Here is an 18,749-nt window from a genome sequence, read left to right as displayed (position 1 = left end):
TAAAAGGCGGGAAAAACAAACCCCTGATGCTAAAAAAAAAAAAAAAAAAGTGCTTACAGTATAAGGAAAAGTATATTTACTGTCACATACTTCAACAGGTTTTATGAGATAGTGTATTTTCCAGGCATAGGTGAGGCACCTGATAGAAATCACTCTGTTCCTGGATCTCTTCCCATATGTAGCCTTTTAAAATTGCTCTTGAATTATTAACATTATTTGCATTAAAATAGGATTATAGTGACTACAAGATATTTCTGCTCTCATTACTCGCTTTCTTATTCCCTGTGTAACATCACAACTTGTGGTTTATGACTTTATCATGACTTCAACAGCATTAATCTCTGGTGTCAAACATAGTTGATGTTTTCTGCGGAGGCAGTAGCAGAAGACAAACACTCATGAAGAAATTTATGATTTAGAGAAACTTCTTCTGTGTCAAAGAAGAATCCAATGTACAGCAATGCTACCAGAGAGCAAAATCCTTCTTCTGGGAGAGGAGACAAGTGATTCCGTGGTGACACTGCTAAAATTTTCCATTGTGGACATACCTTGCATAGACTTCCTAAAATTGCTAGAGATTATTTTCCTCTCAGAAAAGGCACTGAATCTGTGCCCCTGACCATGCTGTACTTCCCTCCTATAGTTTTCTGATGGCATAAGAACTGTGGCAACTTTGCTTAGCCACGTCCTGTTCTTTTCATGATGTCTTTATACTGAAGGCAAATGGCTGCACTTCTTAAATCAGCAATCACTGTCGACATCTGTGGGGCCTCCCCATCTACAGCTGAGAGAACCCAGAGAGAGAAATCCAAAATAATTTATGTTCATATAATACTTAGTCTCTTTCACATACTGTCAGTGCAGGTAGCCATGCAGGGCCTGCAGAAAAAAAGTACAGCTTTCACCTCCTTCCTTGAAAGACACTGGACATCAGTCTGACTGCAAGGGAGCGTCTAGTGTCTATGTTCAGAAGGCAACAGAATTACTGAATTTATTCCTTCATGAACCACTAGGAGAAATGATACTGTATTTTTCTTTCATTAATTCCACTGAGAGTAATTAATTAATTGGGATCCCAGACTAGTGTTTGCACAGCTATTGCGCATGCTTTGCTAAAGGTGGACCGCATCGTGAAACTTGAGTCAAATACTCTTTTTACTTAAGAATTTGAATAGTTATGTGGTTGGTAGCACTTGAAGAAGGAAAAATTACATCCATTAAGTGCTTAAAGTGAGAAGGAACTGTAAAAAAACTGAGACATTTGTATATTTGCAGTGCATATTATTTAGAGTTGTCTGAAGTAGCTGCTAGGGCCAGGAAGCTAAAGCAAGGGTCTAAGGGACTTCATACAAGTCTCCACTGCAGATATTTGTGTAACATACAGAATGGCTTACTTCGTGTTTTATAAGCTGCTCCCTTTCCCTCCCATCCCCCCTCATACTATGCATGAAAGTGTAATGAATCAAAGGTCTGGCCCTGGGTCTTTAGAGATTTCCCAGCTCTCTCTCTTCCCCCACCCCTTCTCCCCATACCAACACCATTTCCACCAACAGCCATAGGACTGCTACACGCAGATACAGTTAACCCTTTTTGGCCACCATTGGAAAAAGGCAAACTGCTGTTGTAAGACTGAGGAACATTCAGTCTCCAGCTGGAAAACAGTCAGGGAGAACCCAGTTTCAGCAGAATTCCTCTGAATTCCTGCACTCCCAAGATGAAAAAAAAAAGTCAGAAAAAGATTGTGCTAACATGCCCTCAATTTGAAAAAATAGAGTTTGCCAGGAAAAGAAGGAACTAACCAGAGTGGACTTTGAAAACCCCATCAATGAGGAAATTAGTCAGTCCATGCTTGTATATTCTCACCAAACATCCCCAACACATAGGAATGTGTATCAGTTTTGTCCTACCCATATCATACTACGTATCTCTAACGAAGATGGCTGTCATATTGTCCCAGACCAATTTTCTTAAGGCACTACACTTTTCTTGTTGGTATTTATGAGAGGAGACAATTTCTATGCTAAGAGTTAATGGAAGTGATGAAGTTTGCCCGGGTCCTAGAAAAACCTTGCAGTTTCATCCAGCTGCACCTGGAGACACCAGTTTAGCAAAGAACCTCACAGAAATTTATAGCTGAAGGTTATGAGAGCCCAAATAATTTCTCACCTGCGACTTGGCAGCTAATGGTAACATTTGCTCTCTGGATTGTTTTCACTGTGCTTCCAATATCAACAGTGACAGCAGGCGATTCAGTGTTGATCACAGTAGCTCTTGATGCCTTTATCAGTGGCTTTCCTGTATAAAAGAAGCACGACAGTTTATCAGACCAAGCACACTGGCTTCACATGGGACAGATAGCCTAGGACACTCTGTGTGAAAGTACCTACACAGGACAGGTTGATAAAGGAAAATGCTTGAGTATGAGCCCACCTGCTCTTTATAATATTACAGTGTCACCAAATTCCATGGGAAAAGCTGTCTTGGAAAAAGAAAAAGCATACTTAGAGCACAAGCATAATAGCATTAAAGACACGGACACACATGAGAACCAGCTGAATCAATAAACACCTGTACAACTGGAGCTGCAGCAAGATGTTTTCCCGGTACTGCAGCCAAAATATCACCCTTTGCCAAAGGCCAAACATAGGAAAAAGAAGCCTGAGTGATGGTTACAGGCACATTAATAATGCAGGAGGTATAGAGCAATGTGCAAGCTGTTTCTACACATCAATCACGTCTTCTTTAACCTACAGTGGAAACAATGGGATTGGGAAGACCAGACCATAACCAGAAAGTTTTCTGCACATAAACAAACTCCTTTCTGTCAGATAAGCTGTTTTATCTAAAGCCTGCGGTAACAGTGCATTAGCATTGTTTATCTCTAACAAAGATAGCTGCTTTGCCCGAAACAAACTTTTGAAACCGTTTTCAGTGTGCTTCCAACATTGGCAACAGTGAGCAAGTGGGTCTAAGGTGTTCCCCTGCTGTTGTGCCTGTCTATATGGGCTTAACATTGGAGTTATCCACCGTCAGGGGCTTGAGGAGCCTTCTGCAACTCCTTTTGTAGGGGCACTGCAAAGCCATGCCTACGTGACACAAAACAGTTCAGAGACCGTTAGGCTTAGCTCTGAGAGAGGGGAGTGAAGCAGCAGAGCTGACAGGGCTGGGTTAAGGCAGCCCCCTGTCCCAGCCAAAATGCTGTGCAGGCAGGATGTTGGCAGGAGGGGCAGAGTAGGACAACACCGCTTTAAATAGTATGGGACATGGGTGTTTTTGACTCAGTGTTGTATTTTCAAACTTTTTGATCTTCATCCAAAAATCTATAAACACATTCTTTTTGCCCTTTAAATAAATGCTCAGGTACAAAACAGGTTCAGACACCATCATTTGCCTCCAAAACCTGCAGCTTTAGGACAATGTCTACCACTAGCTTCATTTGTGTGTTAATCTGGAGATGACCAAGGAAAAAAAGATGGAAGTGTGAAAAAGTATTTGGTTTCATTGGAGCTCATGGAGAGTCCTGAAAATTTAATTCAGCTCTAACTATAAATTGCTCCACATAGCTGTATTTCCAGGGCTTTTTAAAGATACCTTTCATCTGGAATTCCTGTCATATCAGTTTGGGGTTTTTTTTTGCTGTTTTTTAAAAAAAAATTATTTCGGTGCCTTTAATGCCTAACAACAGCAAAGTAAAATCCTACATTGTATTGTTGAAATACCTCCAAAAGTTTTGATGCTTTGTGGAAAAGCCTAACAAAAAGAAAGAAAATTTTTTCAGCTATCCACTAGCCTTTTACTTTCCTCACTGGTTTCCACAATCTCATCAAAAGATTAGAAATCTGTTAGCTGTTCGACCCATAAATGAGTAGCAAACCATTGAGAAAAATGGAAGTATATTCCACTGCCTTTTTTTTCCAGGCATATGTTAAACTAATCAGAAAATTCTTCAATGAAATAAGCTTTCAGCCCCACTCTTGATCCCTCTAAAGATGGTCTCAGCTTTTCAGCTCTTTTAGAGAAAGTACTTCCATTATGCCAAAAAGTTTGTTGCTTTGTTCCAAAAACTGCTCAGTATCTCATTTTGATATTTATGGCCTCATTTTATAAGGTATTCAGCTCTTTGCCTTGGATGTGAGATGGAAATGTATACCAACTCCTAAGCAGAGTTCAGCTTGCGTCTGGGATGCATGAATGTTAATTTGTCTGAAAAGACTAAACACAGCCTTGATAATTAATTGTAATATTTTTTTTAATTTTCAAAAAATTAATAGCCTTCCTGTACCACATGTGTATCTAATGCTTAGTTTATTTTTCTATATCTTCACACAAGAGACTCTCCACAAATTATGTTGTATAAAGACTATGTCTTTTAAACTCACTGGAGCAATATGGACAGAATAGCAGTTTTGATGATTTTTTAACCTCATGGTCAGCTTCTTGCTGGTGCAACACAAGAGGTTTACTGTGGAGTTGCTCCTTTATAAAACACTATACTGCCTTAGCAGCAGCACCACTACCCTGCTGCCCAGGATTCAGCAAAGTAATTCCTGATCTGCAGTAGTGTAAAAAAGATCAGTCTCTTTGTTTTTGCCTACATGTGATATGTAGCGCTGATGCAGATCTCCCTTTTCCACCCTGGGGGATTCAGCTGTTCTCCTTCTAAGGGACAGACAAGATCTCTTTCCAATTGGTTTACTGATCATCAGAGCTTCACTGCTGGCCACTGCTGCATTCTTAGATTGTTTTTATGCTCCTCTTACCTGAAATGTACTTTGGTGTAAAAAACTCAAGCTCATCAACAGCTATTCTTTCCTCTAGTCATATATGGATACACAAGCAGCTGATGGTCACTGCCTGCACACTGGAGGCCTCCAAATGCTTCCACATTCTGGAGCAGTCAAATGGAGAGGTCTGAAAAATCAATAAGCTTTCTAGCATTCTTTTACCTTTGTGATAAATAGGATCCTCCTTCTCTAAGACCTCTCTGCCTCATCACAGTCCTTAGCTATCTCTTCCATTCCTTCATCTTACTCAACAGCTCCTCATTCATGTTTGCTGCTCTGTCCATCTACTAGTCTTGACATGGTCGTGACCCTGCTGACATTGCCTGCCAACAAACCTTGAATAGGCTGGATTAATGCCCTACCTCTTACTTCCCTTGGCTTTTATTTTGGTGAGTTTTGTTTAGGACTGAAATCTAAACTAACAAAGGATATTTAGTCTGCTTTAGAACTCAACCATTACTAGAGAAATAAAAACATAGACGTTAATTTTTTGTGAACCTCTATTTGCCAGCAATTGAAACAGTGTTAGCCCTCCTTGTGCCACAATGGATTGAATACGATACAGGGATTGATCCTCCAAGGGGCTAGCTTTTCAGCTCTGGTATTCTTCAGGCTTGCCTAATGTACATTGTAGTAAGTCCTTCAATCAGTCTGTTAGACTTGAAGAGATCAGCAATAGGTTTAAAATGAAGCATACGAATTGGGAGGCTTGGACTGCAGTGCCCACATAGGCTGTGAATAATGAGGATGAACACTGCCTTCAGAGCACACTCCAGATGCACCAAGTGAGAAAAAGCACTGGTCTCTTGCAGAGATTCACAAATCTCACGACCTGTCTGTGAAAGCTGGACTATGCCTCAGGAGGGTTTTCCAGAGTTCACACCCTGTGTTTTTACCAGTGTGCATCTCTTAAGCCACCTTGCCCACCCAGGATCTGCAGCCACCTGTTGCCCATGTCCAGAATCACACGTGTCAGGGACTATCCTGCAATCACACAGAGTGAACTATTACCTGATAGAGTGACAGCAATGGAGACAGAATCAGATCCCAGGGCATTGGATGCATTGCAAGCATAGAAACCCACATCGGCTTCCACGGGCGCTAGAATCTGCAAGGAGTCATCAGGCTGAAGGAGCATCCTGGAGTATAGCAGAAAGAAAGATGTAATAGTATCTTAGTTTGTGTGAGCATGAATACATTTACTGGGATTTTTTCAGGTTTAGGTAATTTTTTACAGTACAAGCCTTTAGGTTATATTTAAAAATCTATTAAGAAATTTGAAGTTTTATATTGAGCTTGTGAGCTGTAATTACTTAAACTTTAGTCTCATTCCCAGTTCTACTGCTCATATGTGTATCAGAGAAAGATTGCTGAGTACTTGGGACATCTGCCCATGGTTTGCGAAACCTCTTCTTCTGCTGTGTTACTTCTTGTATGATGTTAAATGAGTTGCCTAGCCGCTCTGCCTTCCAGTTTTGTAAAGTAGGATTAGGAATGGTAAAGAAAAAGCCAAATTATTGCAAGTGAAAAATCATGAAACCTGCTGAAGCTGGGCAGAAAAAAGTGAAGTGAACCACAGGCTTAGTGTCAAAGCCTGAAATAGTCTCCAAACTATTTGATTGCTGGGCAGTTTGTACAACCTCAGCAGTCTCTGCTCCCCTAATAGTCAGTGAAGACGGAGAGGAATACTAGGCTCCTCCCTGGGCCGAACTAATCATTCCATTCCTCTCCTAGTAAGAGGAGCCTAACGCGACCTCAAGTGTACTGCCCATGGTTAAACGGGACGAATATGGGCTTAGAGCTCTTATAATAAACTACTTCTTTTCACAGTCTGTTTTTTCAAGTGGTATGACTCCATCAGGTCCTGATGTATACCTATTAAAGCAAGAACTCAGTCCATGGGCTCTTGTCAATGCTTATGTTCCCTTATTTTCAGCAGAGTGTATTTAATGACTATTGTTCATTTCTCTTATTTTTTTTTTTTTTAGCTGAAACTGTTGATAAAACCTAATGATAAACTACTTTCCTCATCAGCAATTTTCAGCAGCTGTTGTACATAAACTCTTAGTTGAGGATGTTGATTGGCAGTGACAAGGGTGAAAGTCAGGGAGGGATATGCCTGTGAAACACATGCAATAGAAGTCTGCTCCCAGATCCCGGAATTGATGAGCTTCTTTCCACTCCCACCCCCCTAATGACAACTGTTGTCTTACGGACCAAAAAGCAGCAGATACTTGATCTTGCACAACACTGTGGGTGGTAGAACTCTAAAACAAACCAGACTAGGGCCACCCATCAAAATCTATTACAGTAAAAAATCCAGAGTTAAAATTATTTTTGACCCTTTTAGAATAATAATAATAGTAATTATTAATAAAAGGAAAGAGCTGCCTTTTGCCAAGCTTTGCAAGTGCCTAGAAAAACGCACATTTGCAAAACAAACATTAATAATTTTTAAATTGCATGTTTGCTTGCACAGCACAAAAACCCTCAATGGCTGAAAGAATTCCCTCCCTACCTCTTTCAAGGCTCTTTTCTTTCTTACCACTTAGTCATAAACAGGGCAGACTTATAGTTAACCACTGCTATCAGTGCCAGTAACTGACAAATTACTTACAAAACTAATGTTAGCATGCATCTGTATCTCACGTGTAAATTTTTAGTTTAACACTGACTGGTTCAATTTCTACATGGAATTCATTACAGCTTCAGAATTTTTCCCAAATTATATTAGCATATAACAGTTAGAAGTTGTGTGTGCCTGTGCACGTCTGCCTGCATGCATGCAAATATAGTATGCAGGCTGATAAGTCAGTCCTACATCAAACACCTACAACCCCCTAAAAAAGTTTTTAGAAATGTTTCTGTCACATTCAGGTTTAGGAAAGAGCTTGCTAATATTGGACCGTGTAAAACACAAAGGATCAGTTTGTTGTTAATCAACTCTGCTGATGTAAATCTCTCTTCGTCAGTATAAGACACCTCAAGATCCATCACAAATATTTTTAGGAATAGAAATAGGCCAGGTAGGTACCTGCCTTTAAAAAAATTAAATTCTAGTGCAGCTCCATCTTCCTATGTTTTCAACCCAAATTTTAATGTTCATCTCTAGAAACAAAGATAATGTCATAGAATCATAGAATGGTTTGGGTTGGAAAGGACCTTAGAGATCATCAAGTTCCAACCCCCCTGCCATGGGCAGGGACACCTCCCACTAGACCAGGTTGCTCAAAGCCTCATCCAGCCTGGCCTTGAACACCTCCAGGGATGGGGCATCCACAGCTTCCCTGGGCAACCTGTTCCAGTGTCTAATCATCCTCACAGTGAAAAATTCCTTCCTAATACCTAATCTAAATCTACCCTCTTTCAGCTTATACCGGTTGTCCTCTTCTTTTCAGTAATTCTTTCTGTTATTTTTATGTCACAATTTGGCATAGCTGCTTTTCTTGAAAGCAGGTATTTTATCATCCTTCTTTGTACAAAATGATTTTGGCTGGATTCCGTATTTGCTTGTAGACTGCAAAAAAAAAAAAAAACCAGCTATAGCAATTCTTTCTGTCAACAGCATGTCTTCAAAATTTCATTTATGGACTTAAAATTATACAACTTAATGTTTAATCAGTCTCATCTCAGTTGCTCCACACTACATTGTCTCCAACAAAAAAACGTATTTTACAGGACCTGTATCAGTGACCAATTCAAATAGCACCTCGCAAACTCGTAACTCTGTATCACCCCTGCTTACATTCTGCTTCATGTCCATTTATAAAATACATTTCTGTTTTAGAAAAGATGAATTATCAAGTACCAATGGGTTCCCAGTGATGGAAGTTACCATATACTTGGAAGACTCATTAAACAATGCATAAATTCATCAAAGATTTTTCACTTTTAAAATTTATTCCTAAGGAAGTTAATCTGAATTTTCTTTGAAATAAAACATTTTTGATCACTTACCAAAGTCTCCAGAAACTGCACTCAGAACCCATGCTGGTGTTAACCTGACACTTCAATCTTATGAGAGAGTATGGACACTCATGCTAAATATGCACACAGGCTGAACATGCAGACTCATGTCAAGGATCTTTTACTGGAACACAGATATTTTCAATTTCTGCAGCTTTTTGTGTCATATGTTTTCATTCTATTGAGTAACTGAAAACCAACACATTTTTGGGGCCTGTGTTATATCTTTTTGTGACAGTACCTCTACTAAATCTAAAGAAATTAATTTTTGCACGTGGAGCTATGTAGTAGAAGTCATAAATACTTTTAGGTGAATGGCAGAACTCATGAAAAGAGGCAATGGGAAGAGAGCCATTCGTTGCTACATCACCGGTCCTGACAAAATCCATGACCACAATGCATGAAAGTGGGTGCCTTTATCTCAGTATTTTGTAATACACAATACGGATAGCTATCACTAAGTTAAAACTAGCAGCCTGCACTCTAAAAATCACAACACAAACCAGATACAACTGGAGCCTTGGTATACTCAATAAGGCATGAGCTGAAGGACTTCAGCGCAACAATCTGACCTTCCTCACCAAAAGTGCCTCTCTTTGATATTGGTACAAGAAGCCCCATCCATACTAAAATTCTTATTCCCCTTAAGACAGAGGTGGGTTGGAAAACTGGTGTCTCTCCTCCATTCTGTGGATGTCAAAATATGAAGAAGACAAGCTGCAGAGCTGAAAGGCAGCTCAAGCATACCAAACACCACCACATGCAGATGGCCTTGCAGTTTACAGCAGTACACTGTTAGACTGCTAAAACTGTGTCTTTCATTTACACAGCTGACTGGTAGCCAGCAAGAGCATTCTGAGCCAAAACCAGAATACTGCAGTTAAGAATCCAGCAAATCACCCATGACCCAATTTTTATATGTACCATGATTTCTAAACTTCCATTAACTCCAAAGTTACAGATGCTGAGTATCTCCAAAGGCCAGAGCACTGCTCATTTCCTCCCCCACTCACCAACCTGGAGGAACCATAAATGATACGAAGTAATTGCATAAAGTGGAAACTGCCTCACCTTTAAAGAAGAGTTGTTGATGAATAACACTACTAACTGGCAAACAAACTGTACTTCCCTGAGTCTTTCGGACAGAGATTTTGAACACACATTGTTGCCTGATAATTCAGAAATACAACACAGCATTTAATTCTATTTCAGCCAAACTGAATGGAAAAAAAAGGTTGAAAGGCATCACAAAATTTAAGGAAAAAATCATAAGACTCTTTTATTGTCAGCTAAATTCCTGTTGCTACAGGCTGCTTATATGGTGTGAGATAAACTTGTAATATTCTCATGAGTGTAGTGTCCAGCATTAACCACAGACGGATTTTATCTAACCTCCATTCCCTCTCAAGCATACCACAGAAATCAGTCATTTCAACCAGAGGGAAAAAAATAAATCCCTTAATAGCACAATTCCAACAAGATGTAACCACCGTCAATGAAAATCTATATATGAAACTTTTGGGGGGCCATGGAGATATTTTCACAGGAATATGTCCAAATAAAGGGATACTATAGGCCCAAGTCTTGATTAAGGCTGCATGTGATTTCCGAAAGACATACATCCTTGCTCTTAGTGTCTGGTCCCTCTGCAAAAGTCACCTTTTTGTGTGTGAAACCTCACATACTTACTAGCCTTCAAACAGAAGAACAACCAGGAAATTCAGTACATTAGAGAAAACAACGTTTTTAGGGTAATTCAGTTGTCGTAGTGAGAAAGGAGCTAATAAACTAATTGTATAACTATGCAGAAGGAGCAATTGTACCTAAATCAAGACTTTACTGGATGTCCACAGGCAGCAAACTGGAAATAAATTTTTGCCTTGACTCCACCTTTTCTTGTTTCTGAAGCTGACCTTATGACTAAATTCAGATGTCATAACAGATCAGTCTCTTGTGTGGAAGAGCTGCTAGCAGATCCCAGGACTGATTTGTTGTATCATGTTGGTTAATATAACTGCCTATTACACTCTCTGCTTATCCCTACATACCACTTTCTTGCAGAACAGAACCAAAACATGAAATCTCAAGTATACACATGACAAAAATGTATGTTATTAACACAGTTAAGCATACAACTAGCATTGACATGAATCTCTTTTTGTGTGCTCTTGCACACAAATAAATAACGTAGAGTGATAGGCAGATAAAGCCTACCTGAAGGAAAACTAGCATCATTTCTGTGGTACACTGATAAAAGCATTTTGTTACTCAAGTTCTCAGTTCACCTGGGACCACCACACTGGAGTCTGAACAGATGAGGATGTACCAACTCACATCAGAAGACTAATGATTAGAGATCAGTGTGTTGAGATTACAGCATAGCTGCAAATAGCCATGAAGTATGGTTCCACAGGTCTAGCATCTATCAGAAGGTACACAGGGAATGGTGACTGTAACGCCCCCTGAAGTTTATTCTGGGTGCTTTTACACACAGATACATGCGTGGAAAGCAGAAACCTCACTTCCTCCATCTTCTGCTACCACAACCATATCAGACAGACCCTGCTGGAGCACTGTGAGAAATGCAATTCATATCTCCAAGAGAGGATAATAGTAACGGTATAATCAATACTCAACCTTTGTATCTCAAAACCAATCTTCATAGCAGAAACCTCCACCTTCAGATGGGAAAATATACTAAGGCTTCCAGCCTCCAGACGTCAACTGCTCTGTTGATTGCATTAGGCACCTATCTACTTTAGTACTTTACAAACTCTTCTTTTTACTTACTGAAACGGAAGTAAAGCTCCTGTTTGGCACACCAGACTGACCCAGCTTTCAGACCTTGCTGAAGAGTTCTGTGCTCCATTTACCACTTCACACATTAGCCCTTCTTTCTCCTATGAAATCAGACTACAGCAAAAGACAGTTCTGTCCACGGGACTGACAGGCAGTAAAACATGGAAACTGAAGAGTTAAAATATCAATTATTTTCTTAGAAGTTAAATAATATGTTTTACCTATCATTGTATTTCACCTCCTCTCCATTCTTAGCCCAGCTGATGGTGGGCTTTGGGTTTCCCACCGCTTCGCAGTGAAGCAGCACGCTCAGTGTGCCACTGGCTAGGACCACTGTCTGTCCCAGGTGGGTAACAACCTCTGAAGCAGAAAGCTGTTGTGCTGCTGATATCTTTCGGAGGATGGCAGGCTTTCGATGAGGTCTGCGCAAGCCATTTGCCAGGTCTACAGAGGTGGGAAGAAATGCTTCAGCAGATGAAGTCCTCAGGGAGCTGGTAAATCCAGAAACGTGCCTGTTGAGAGGGTATTCCATTGAGGTTGAATCTACTCTTCGCCTTGATGCTCTGAGGACGGATTCCTGGTGTTCCAAGTAGCTCTTGAAAACCTCATGAGCCAGCTGCACAACAAGCTGCTCAGTGTAGACATCTTTAAGCTCCTCAGGCTGTTGAGACAAGTTCCTTATGATATCATCCAAGCGTTTCTGCTCTGTGACCATAGTAAATGGCAGGCTATACTCCTGGCTCTGGTCCTCCTCTGAGGATGCATTTCTCTCTGTGGACTCCTGTGCTTCCCAGAACTCCAGATTTTCCTGTGGCCAGCCCCTGTGCTGCAGCAGCCTTGAGACAATATTGTCATACCAGCTACTGGGGTCAGCAAGGTGCCCTTGCTTTTCAGCCTTACTCCCATTGAAGGGAATCCCATTGATATGCTTCTCCTGTGTTCGCAAGGCTTCATTTAAGCTCGCCTTTCTCATGGCCTCTTCCTCCCTAATACTAGTTGACTGCCCAGCAATAATCTTCTTGTTGTTTCCAATTAGTTTAATTACAAAATGCTCCCGCACTGGCCCCGCTGTACAGGTGTATGTCCCAGTGTCTGAAGGCTTCAAACGATGGATTTTCATGTACCCATAGGATGCAATGGTGATGTGAGGTGAGCTGATAAGCCTCTTGTCATCCTTCTCCCAAGTGATCATTGATTTCTGGAACCTCCTTGTGGGGCATCGGAGAATAACAGAGGTTTTGGGCAGCAGGTAGGCGTACCCACCCACAATAAAGTGTAACTTCCTCTGCTTCCTTGTCTGGATGTAAACTTTCTTGACAGCCACAATATGGGGGCTTTGCTTATGAGATGGCCTGTTGCGCCCTGAAATTCATTAATACTATTAGTATGTGTTATCATTAAAACAAGCAGGTTACTTTTGTGCTGGAAGCTTTCGACCCATTAGGCAGAAATGGGAGAAACTGGCCACCAGCTGCTGAACATTAAGTTGCAGCAATCAAAATAAGAGGAATAACACAATGCACATCGGAATGCAAAAGTAGTCCCACCCAAGGTACATGCAGAAACCAAAGAGCCAGGGACAAAAGCTTTGTGACAGGGAGAAAATTTGAGTGCAAATGTAGTACTGGTTGTTAAAGCATTTAAATGAAGATTGTTGCTTAATAAATACGTTGAAAAGACAAATGTTTAACATCCAAACCCTCAAAGGCAACATGATCTTGCAGATCACAGTGATAAGGAAGAACAAAAGTGCTGCCTCTTCAGGGAGTAAAGTTGAACGGAACAAAACTGTCTGGACTAGGTTTAAAAACACAGTAAATACTACTGTGCACTAGTTCAGTGTATTCTTCCAGTTTGCACATCTCTATGACAGAGATCTTTGTTACGAAGTACTAAATTAAACAGCATAGGTAAATTATTAGTAAATACTATGCAACATTTTGTCCCAGCTTTAGTTCTGAATGTCAGGTCTTTTCTCCCTTACATACCCAACATTTAGCAGTTTCAGAGTTCATGGTCAGCTTTAAGCTGAAACTAGGCTGACTTTCGAAATTTTGCATATCTAATTGGCTTATTGCAAGGCAGGGAAGAACCTACGGGGAGACTACTGCTCTTGTGAAGGGCAACAAGAAATGCATGAAATACCAATATAAAATACATCTAACTTATGTTGCATAGTTCATTAGAAATCCCAGGTCACAGAGGGTTCTGAGTGACACAGTGAAATTATATGTTTTTAAATTATGTCCTGGGCTGCATCAAAAGAAGCGTGACCAGCAGGTAGAGAGAGGTGATTCTCCCCCTCTGCTCTCATGAGACCCCACCTGGAGTACTGCGTTCAGCTCTGAAGTCCTCAGCACAGGTCACGGACCTGTTAGAGCGAGTTCAGAGGAGAGCCACGAAGATGATCAGAGTGCTGGAGCACCTCCTGTACAAGGACAGGCTGAGAGAGTTGGGGTTGTTCAGCCTGAAGAAGAGAAGGCTCCAGGAAGACCTTATAGCAGCCTTCCAGTACCTGAAGGGGGTCTACAGGAGAGATGGGGAAACACTCTTTATCAGGGAGTGTAGTGACAGGACAAGGGGTAACTGCTTTAAACTGAAAGAGGGTAGATTTAGATTAGATATTAGCAGGAAGTTTTTCACTGTGAGAGTGGTGAGACACTGGAACAGGTTGCCCAGAGAAGCTGTGGATGCCCCATCCCTGGAGGTGTTCAAGGCCAGGCTGGATGAGGCTTTGAGCAACCTGGTCTTGTGGGAGGTGTCACTGCCCAAGGCAGGGGGGTTGGAACTAGATGATCTTTAAGGTCCCTTCCAACCCAAACCATTCTATGCTTCTGTGATCTTCAACAAAATCCCTTACCAACCATCTTCTTTGCAGCTGCTCTAGCAGAGAGTTTATTTGCAGCTGCCCTCAGGCTGCTGTGCTGTATCTCAGCATCATTTCCAGTCATGAAATTTAGATCTAGATTTGGGTCTGAATTTTGAGACAGTTCTTCCAGAAACTAGTAGCTCCCTTCCAGCACATTGGCGCAGACCCAGCTCCAACAGTAAAATTCATAGCTCATCCACTGACTTGCCTTATTACTAAACAAAGCACAGCTTTTTTACAGCCTAAGAAACTCAGCAGTAGTAGCCACTCTGCAAGACCAAGTAACGCCAGCACAAGAGAAGGTCACGGAGCAGGTGACAGCATGGATTTCTTAGTGATGGACATGCAAGCCTCCTTTCCCCAGACACTCTCAAGCACATTTTCCACTCACTTGCACAGGCACCTAGTGCACAGGGCCTGATCAAGGATGAGAATGGCAAAGGTGGGCACAGTGAGGAATTGATGATGACCGAACCCCCGGTTTTCAGCATCTTTCTGCAAATGGCATTTCGACTCTGTGTGCCGTCTCCACAGCTTACTGAACACTAGAACAGAATGAGAAACATTAGGAACAAGATGTACTAAAAGCAAAAGGGTGTTTCTTGTCACACCTCCCCAGCCCTTACCTCCCATATCCACACTGCATAGTTGTACCACAGTACAGATTAGTTACAGCTTTCAAAATACCACAGTGGAGTAGAGCAGAGCAGCACCTGGCCATTCGGTTTCAAACAGTGCAGGCACAGTAGGGAGATATCAGGCATTTTCTGTCCTTTGATGCTTTGTATCTTCCCACACTCCTTTTATCACTTTTTTATCTCAGATGACATCCCTTGTTTTAATGGTACTGTGCTATAGTACAAACCCTGTCTTTGCACTTTCTTTCTATATGTTTGTGTCTGCTGGGTGGAAAAACTCCTGCTTATAGCCAAGAGCATACCACATGGAGTTGAACTTCACAGATACATCCTGTTCTGCTAAAATCTGGCCTAAATCTTTGAGCTTTGCTATTGCAGATCTATTAGAAATAATAAATGCATGAGTGTTTCAGACACCAATGAGTTGCCTCAGCCTGGCAGTCACCATACATGGTTTACACAAAAGAGTATAAACCCTCTAATACCAGACTGTGATGCTCAATGCACAGATGGGCATTGTTCGATGGAATTCAGCTTGCCTATTTTCTTTCATATTTATCTGTATGGCATCACAGAAAGTGAGAATACGGGCAGTGCCACCATTGCATTGGGACCCCAGCCGCAGTCTGTAAAGGGGCTGGAAAAAAAAATTACCGTCTTTGCTGCCAGCATGGCTATGTGTATCCTGGCAGCAGGCTTCATAAGAACATCCACTTATTTGAGTAAAATGTCAAGACAGATGAACATATGAAGGGTGCAGGTGGGACAGCTCTGTGAATTGACTGGTGTTTCTTTCCCAAGTAAGACAATTTCTACCTCCGTCCGTGAAAGAGAACTGGGAGGGCAGTGGCAGAGATTGCAAGATGGGGAATGATTTTCATGCTTACTGGCATTAAAAGATGAAATTATATTTTCTGTTATACCGTCATAAATGTAAAGGGAATTTTTCTTAAGCCATATGGGGCCAGGGAGGGAGCTTGGGAAAGTACAAGAGACTTCAAAAGAGCGAGTTTGTTTTGCCATCCCTAAATTGAAGGAAGCAAATAGCTAGCTAACATTGCAAAAAACTGTGTCCTAGAATGAAAGAGGCTTGGTGTCTGTAATGATGTGTCTATAGCAGACTGAAGGCATTCAACCCTTCTCTTCTCTGCATCACAGGTAAAGATTGGAGTGGCCCCAAGAGGAAAATTCGACTATTGACATCAGAACAGCCAGGCTTTGGAAAGAAAAAGCATTTAGCTTGGGGGAGTCAAGATTACTCTTCATTGATGCCTTGGATGAACATAAGCAAAGGTACAGACAGAGACAGGGATTTATTGTTTTGAACATGACTTGTGTTTATGCCAGAAGGGAGGTCTTAATGGCTTGGCTCGTTGTCTAAACAACATCTGTGGATGCAATCTCCACAGAGGAACACTGAGCTAGTGATCACATCCCCTACACTACAGGACAAAACCAGGCGTAACATGCTTTGTGCAGTCTGATGTCATTTGGCTCCTTTGTCTCAACTGACCAAGGAACTTCTTCACCAAGAACAGCACAACACTCACAGATACACATAGCATACCTGTGTCCACTCAGAGAGAAGCCACTCATTGGGACAATCCTCATTTTCGCAGGCTTGCTGGGTATCTGGCCTTGGTGTGGAGCAGAAGGTTTCTGGCAGCTCTAACAAGCTTCCATCTGCCAGGCGCTGCTTGCAAAGTGTATCTCGCTTCTGGACACCACCACCACACGTCTGCGAACACTGTGGGAGATGATAGTCAGCCACCTTACATTATACTTGCACCATGGCAATTTGCAGGAAAAATTACTTGAGAATTTTTATAGAAATAAACACCCAGTTTTGGCCAAACAGAAAAGAATTTAAAAAAATATTTCAGAGATGTCAAAGCAGACTTCTTTTAAAAATGTCAAAAATATTTTGGAAACTGGAAGCAGCTTATGTTGCTAATACTTAGAAAAAATGCTTAATTATTTCTGAAATGTTCTCTTTTCAGGCATGTGTACAAAAGACACGGAAACAATGGGTCAGAATTGCAGCATGGAGGTGGAAAAGTTGTCCTTTCCTGTAACCACCAAATGGAAAATGAGACACTTACACAATGTGGAGGATCTATCCTAATGTCTCTGCCTGAGCTCTGACTGTCTTACTGACAGTGCCAGAGAGAGTGGAAAAGCATTCTCCAGCAGTAGATTATTCAAGACCTTCATTTCCAGGATTTGATTATGCCTATTAGGTAACAGTAGCTTTGAACTAAATAGTTATCTTGAACTAAATATTCAAATTCAGCTTGTTAAAAAAAAAGGTTTGCGTTGACAAGAAAAACAAATGGAAATTTGACAGTGTGAGAAATAAAATTTTCCCCACTTTATTACTTTGCTTTTCCATCCTTTTGTAATTTTCTCATTTCTTGTTTCTGACCTGCATGAGATCTATTGCTAGTGCAGCTCAAAAACCAGTCAGCCCCAAATTCCTGTCCTTGAAGACTTCTTGCATTATGGCATTTTTTCATGCAAAAGCTGTCTATCAGCTCCAATCTGCTGTTAGCCTCAGTAATTGGTTTATAAGGTTAATATAAGAACCATTAAATACCCACATAGCCCTTTTATATTTATGGCTGTCATGACAGCAGTGTGTACTCTTTCCAAAAGGTAGGGAGGAAGGTTTATTTGAACCAAAGTAAATTGGGATGATTAATATTCAGAGAACCCATCTCCCCTCTCTCTTTAATGTAAGTATCCCTCCCTTCTGTATCCATTTGCTACCCAAGCAGGGCAGCAAATTTTGAACAGTCAGATTTAATAGCTTTCCTGAATCTTTTTGTAAACTTGGTTGCTCAGCCCTTTTTCTTGAGGATTTTTTTCCTGAGTCTGGTAATAGGCTCACAGTTCTGCTAAGTCCAGATAGCTCAACTCCTTTACTCCCTGCTCCTAGCAAAGAAGAACAGGGAGCTTGCACTACACTGACATGTCCAGGAGTTCCTTATAGCTTGCAACATGGGAGTTATGCCTGAGAAGCAGAAAAACATATGAAGAAGTATTAAAACATACTCAAGGGGTTAAAAAGGAACTGTTTTAGAAAATCGTGCAGTTGTGAAAGGTCCTTCTGTCTTAGGGAAAGCTGCGTAAACTTTAATGCTAGTGTGATTATTTAGGATATACATTTTCCTTGAAAGAGAGAAAGGAAGTGCAGAAAGACATATTTATATTCAGTTTGGTTTCCTCTCCAGTGAGTAAAAATAGCTTTTTTTCCTACTTACTTAGAGTGCTACAAAGCTCAAAGGCTTCAAAAAAAAAAAAAAAACAAAAACAACAAAAAACCAGACAATATATTAAAACAAAAGAAAACATTTATCAACCTTTCATTTGAAGACAATTCATTCCTGAGGAGAGAGTAAATAAAGAAAAACATGACTAAAATATTATTTCAAGATTGCCTAAAGACTGTCACCATATATCAGAGACAAAATGGGTTAGGTGCTGTATGAATACAACAAAAGAATGTTCCTCCTGTCCATTCAAATTCCAGGAAGTCTCCATTTCCTTCCATCACTACTGGATAAAAGAGTAAGACAAAACAGATATTTTCTTGCTTCTTGCCCTTCAGTCACTCACACAGCTTTGTTTCGTGAAGAATAACTTGCTACTCAGCACCAAACCCTATTGCTAAGTGCTAGAGAGTGCCAAATG

The 18,749-nt window shown here is 40.9% G+C and overlaps 1 protein-coding gene across 1 annotated transcript in view; it reads right to left on the bottom strand.

Moving 5' to 3' along the window:
• The window catches only part of LOC104465463 (ADAMTS-like protein 1), a gene marked incomplete at both ends in the record, with an annotated part of 30,539 nt that overhangs the window by 7,055 nt on the left and 4,735 nt on the right, over nucleotides 1-18,749 (bottom strand). Inside the window, 5 exons of the mRNA XM_010078511.1 lie at nucleotides 2,167-2,295; nucleotides 5,796-5,923; nucleotides 11,771-12,911; nucleotides 14,810-14,963; nucleotides 16,624-16,803. Coding sequence (XP_010076813.1) covers nucleotides 2,167-2,295; nucleotides 5,796-5,923; nucleotides 11,771-12,911; nucleotides 14,810-14,963; nucleotides 16,624-16,803 — 1,732 coding nt within the window. The remainder of the gene's footprint in view (nucleotides 1-2,166; nucleotides 2,296-5,795; nucleotides 5,924-11,770; nucleotides 12,912-14,809; nucleotides 14,964-16,623; nucleotides 16,804-18,749) is intronic.

This window comes from Pterocles gutturalis, unplaced genomic scaffold (genome assembly GCF_000699245.1).
Source record: "Pterocles gutturalis isolate BGI_N339 unplaced genomic scaffold, ASM69924v1 scaffold4653, whole genome shotgun sequence".
In the NCBI taxonomy this organism is placed as follows: Eukaryota; Metazoa; Chordata; class Aves; order Pterocliformes; family Pteroclidae; genus Pterocles; species Pterocles gutturalis.
The sequence above is the reverse complement of the archived record's forward strand: the minus strand, read 5'-3'. Positions and strand labels throughout refer to the sequence as shown.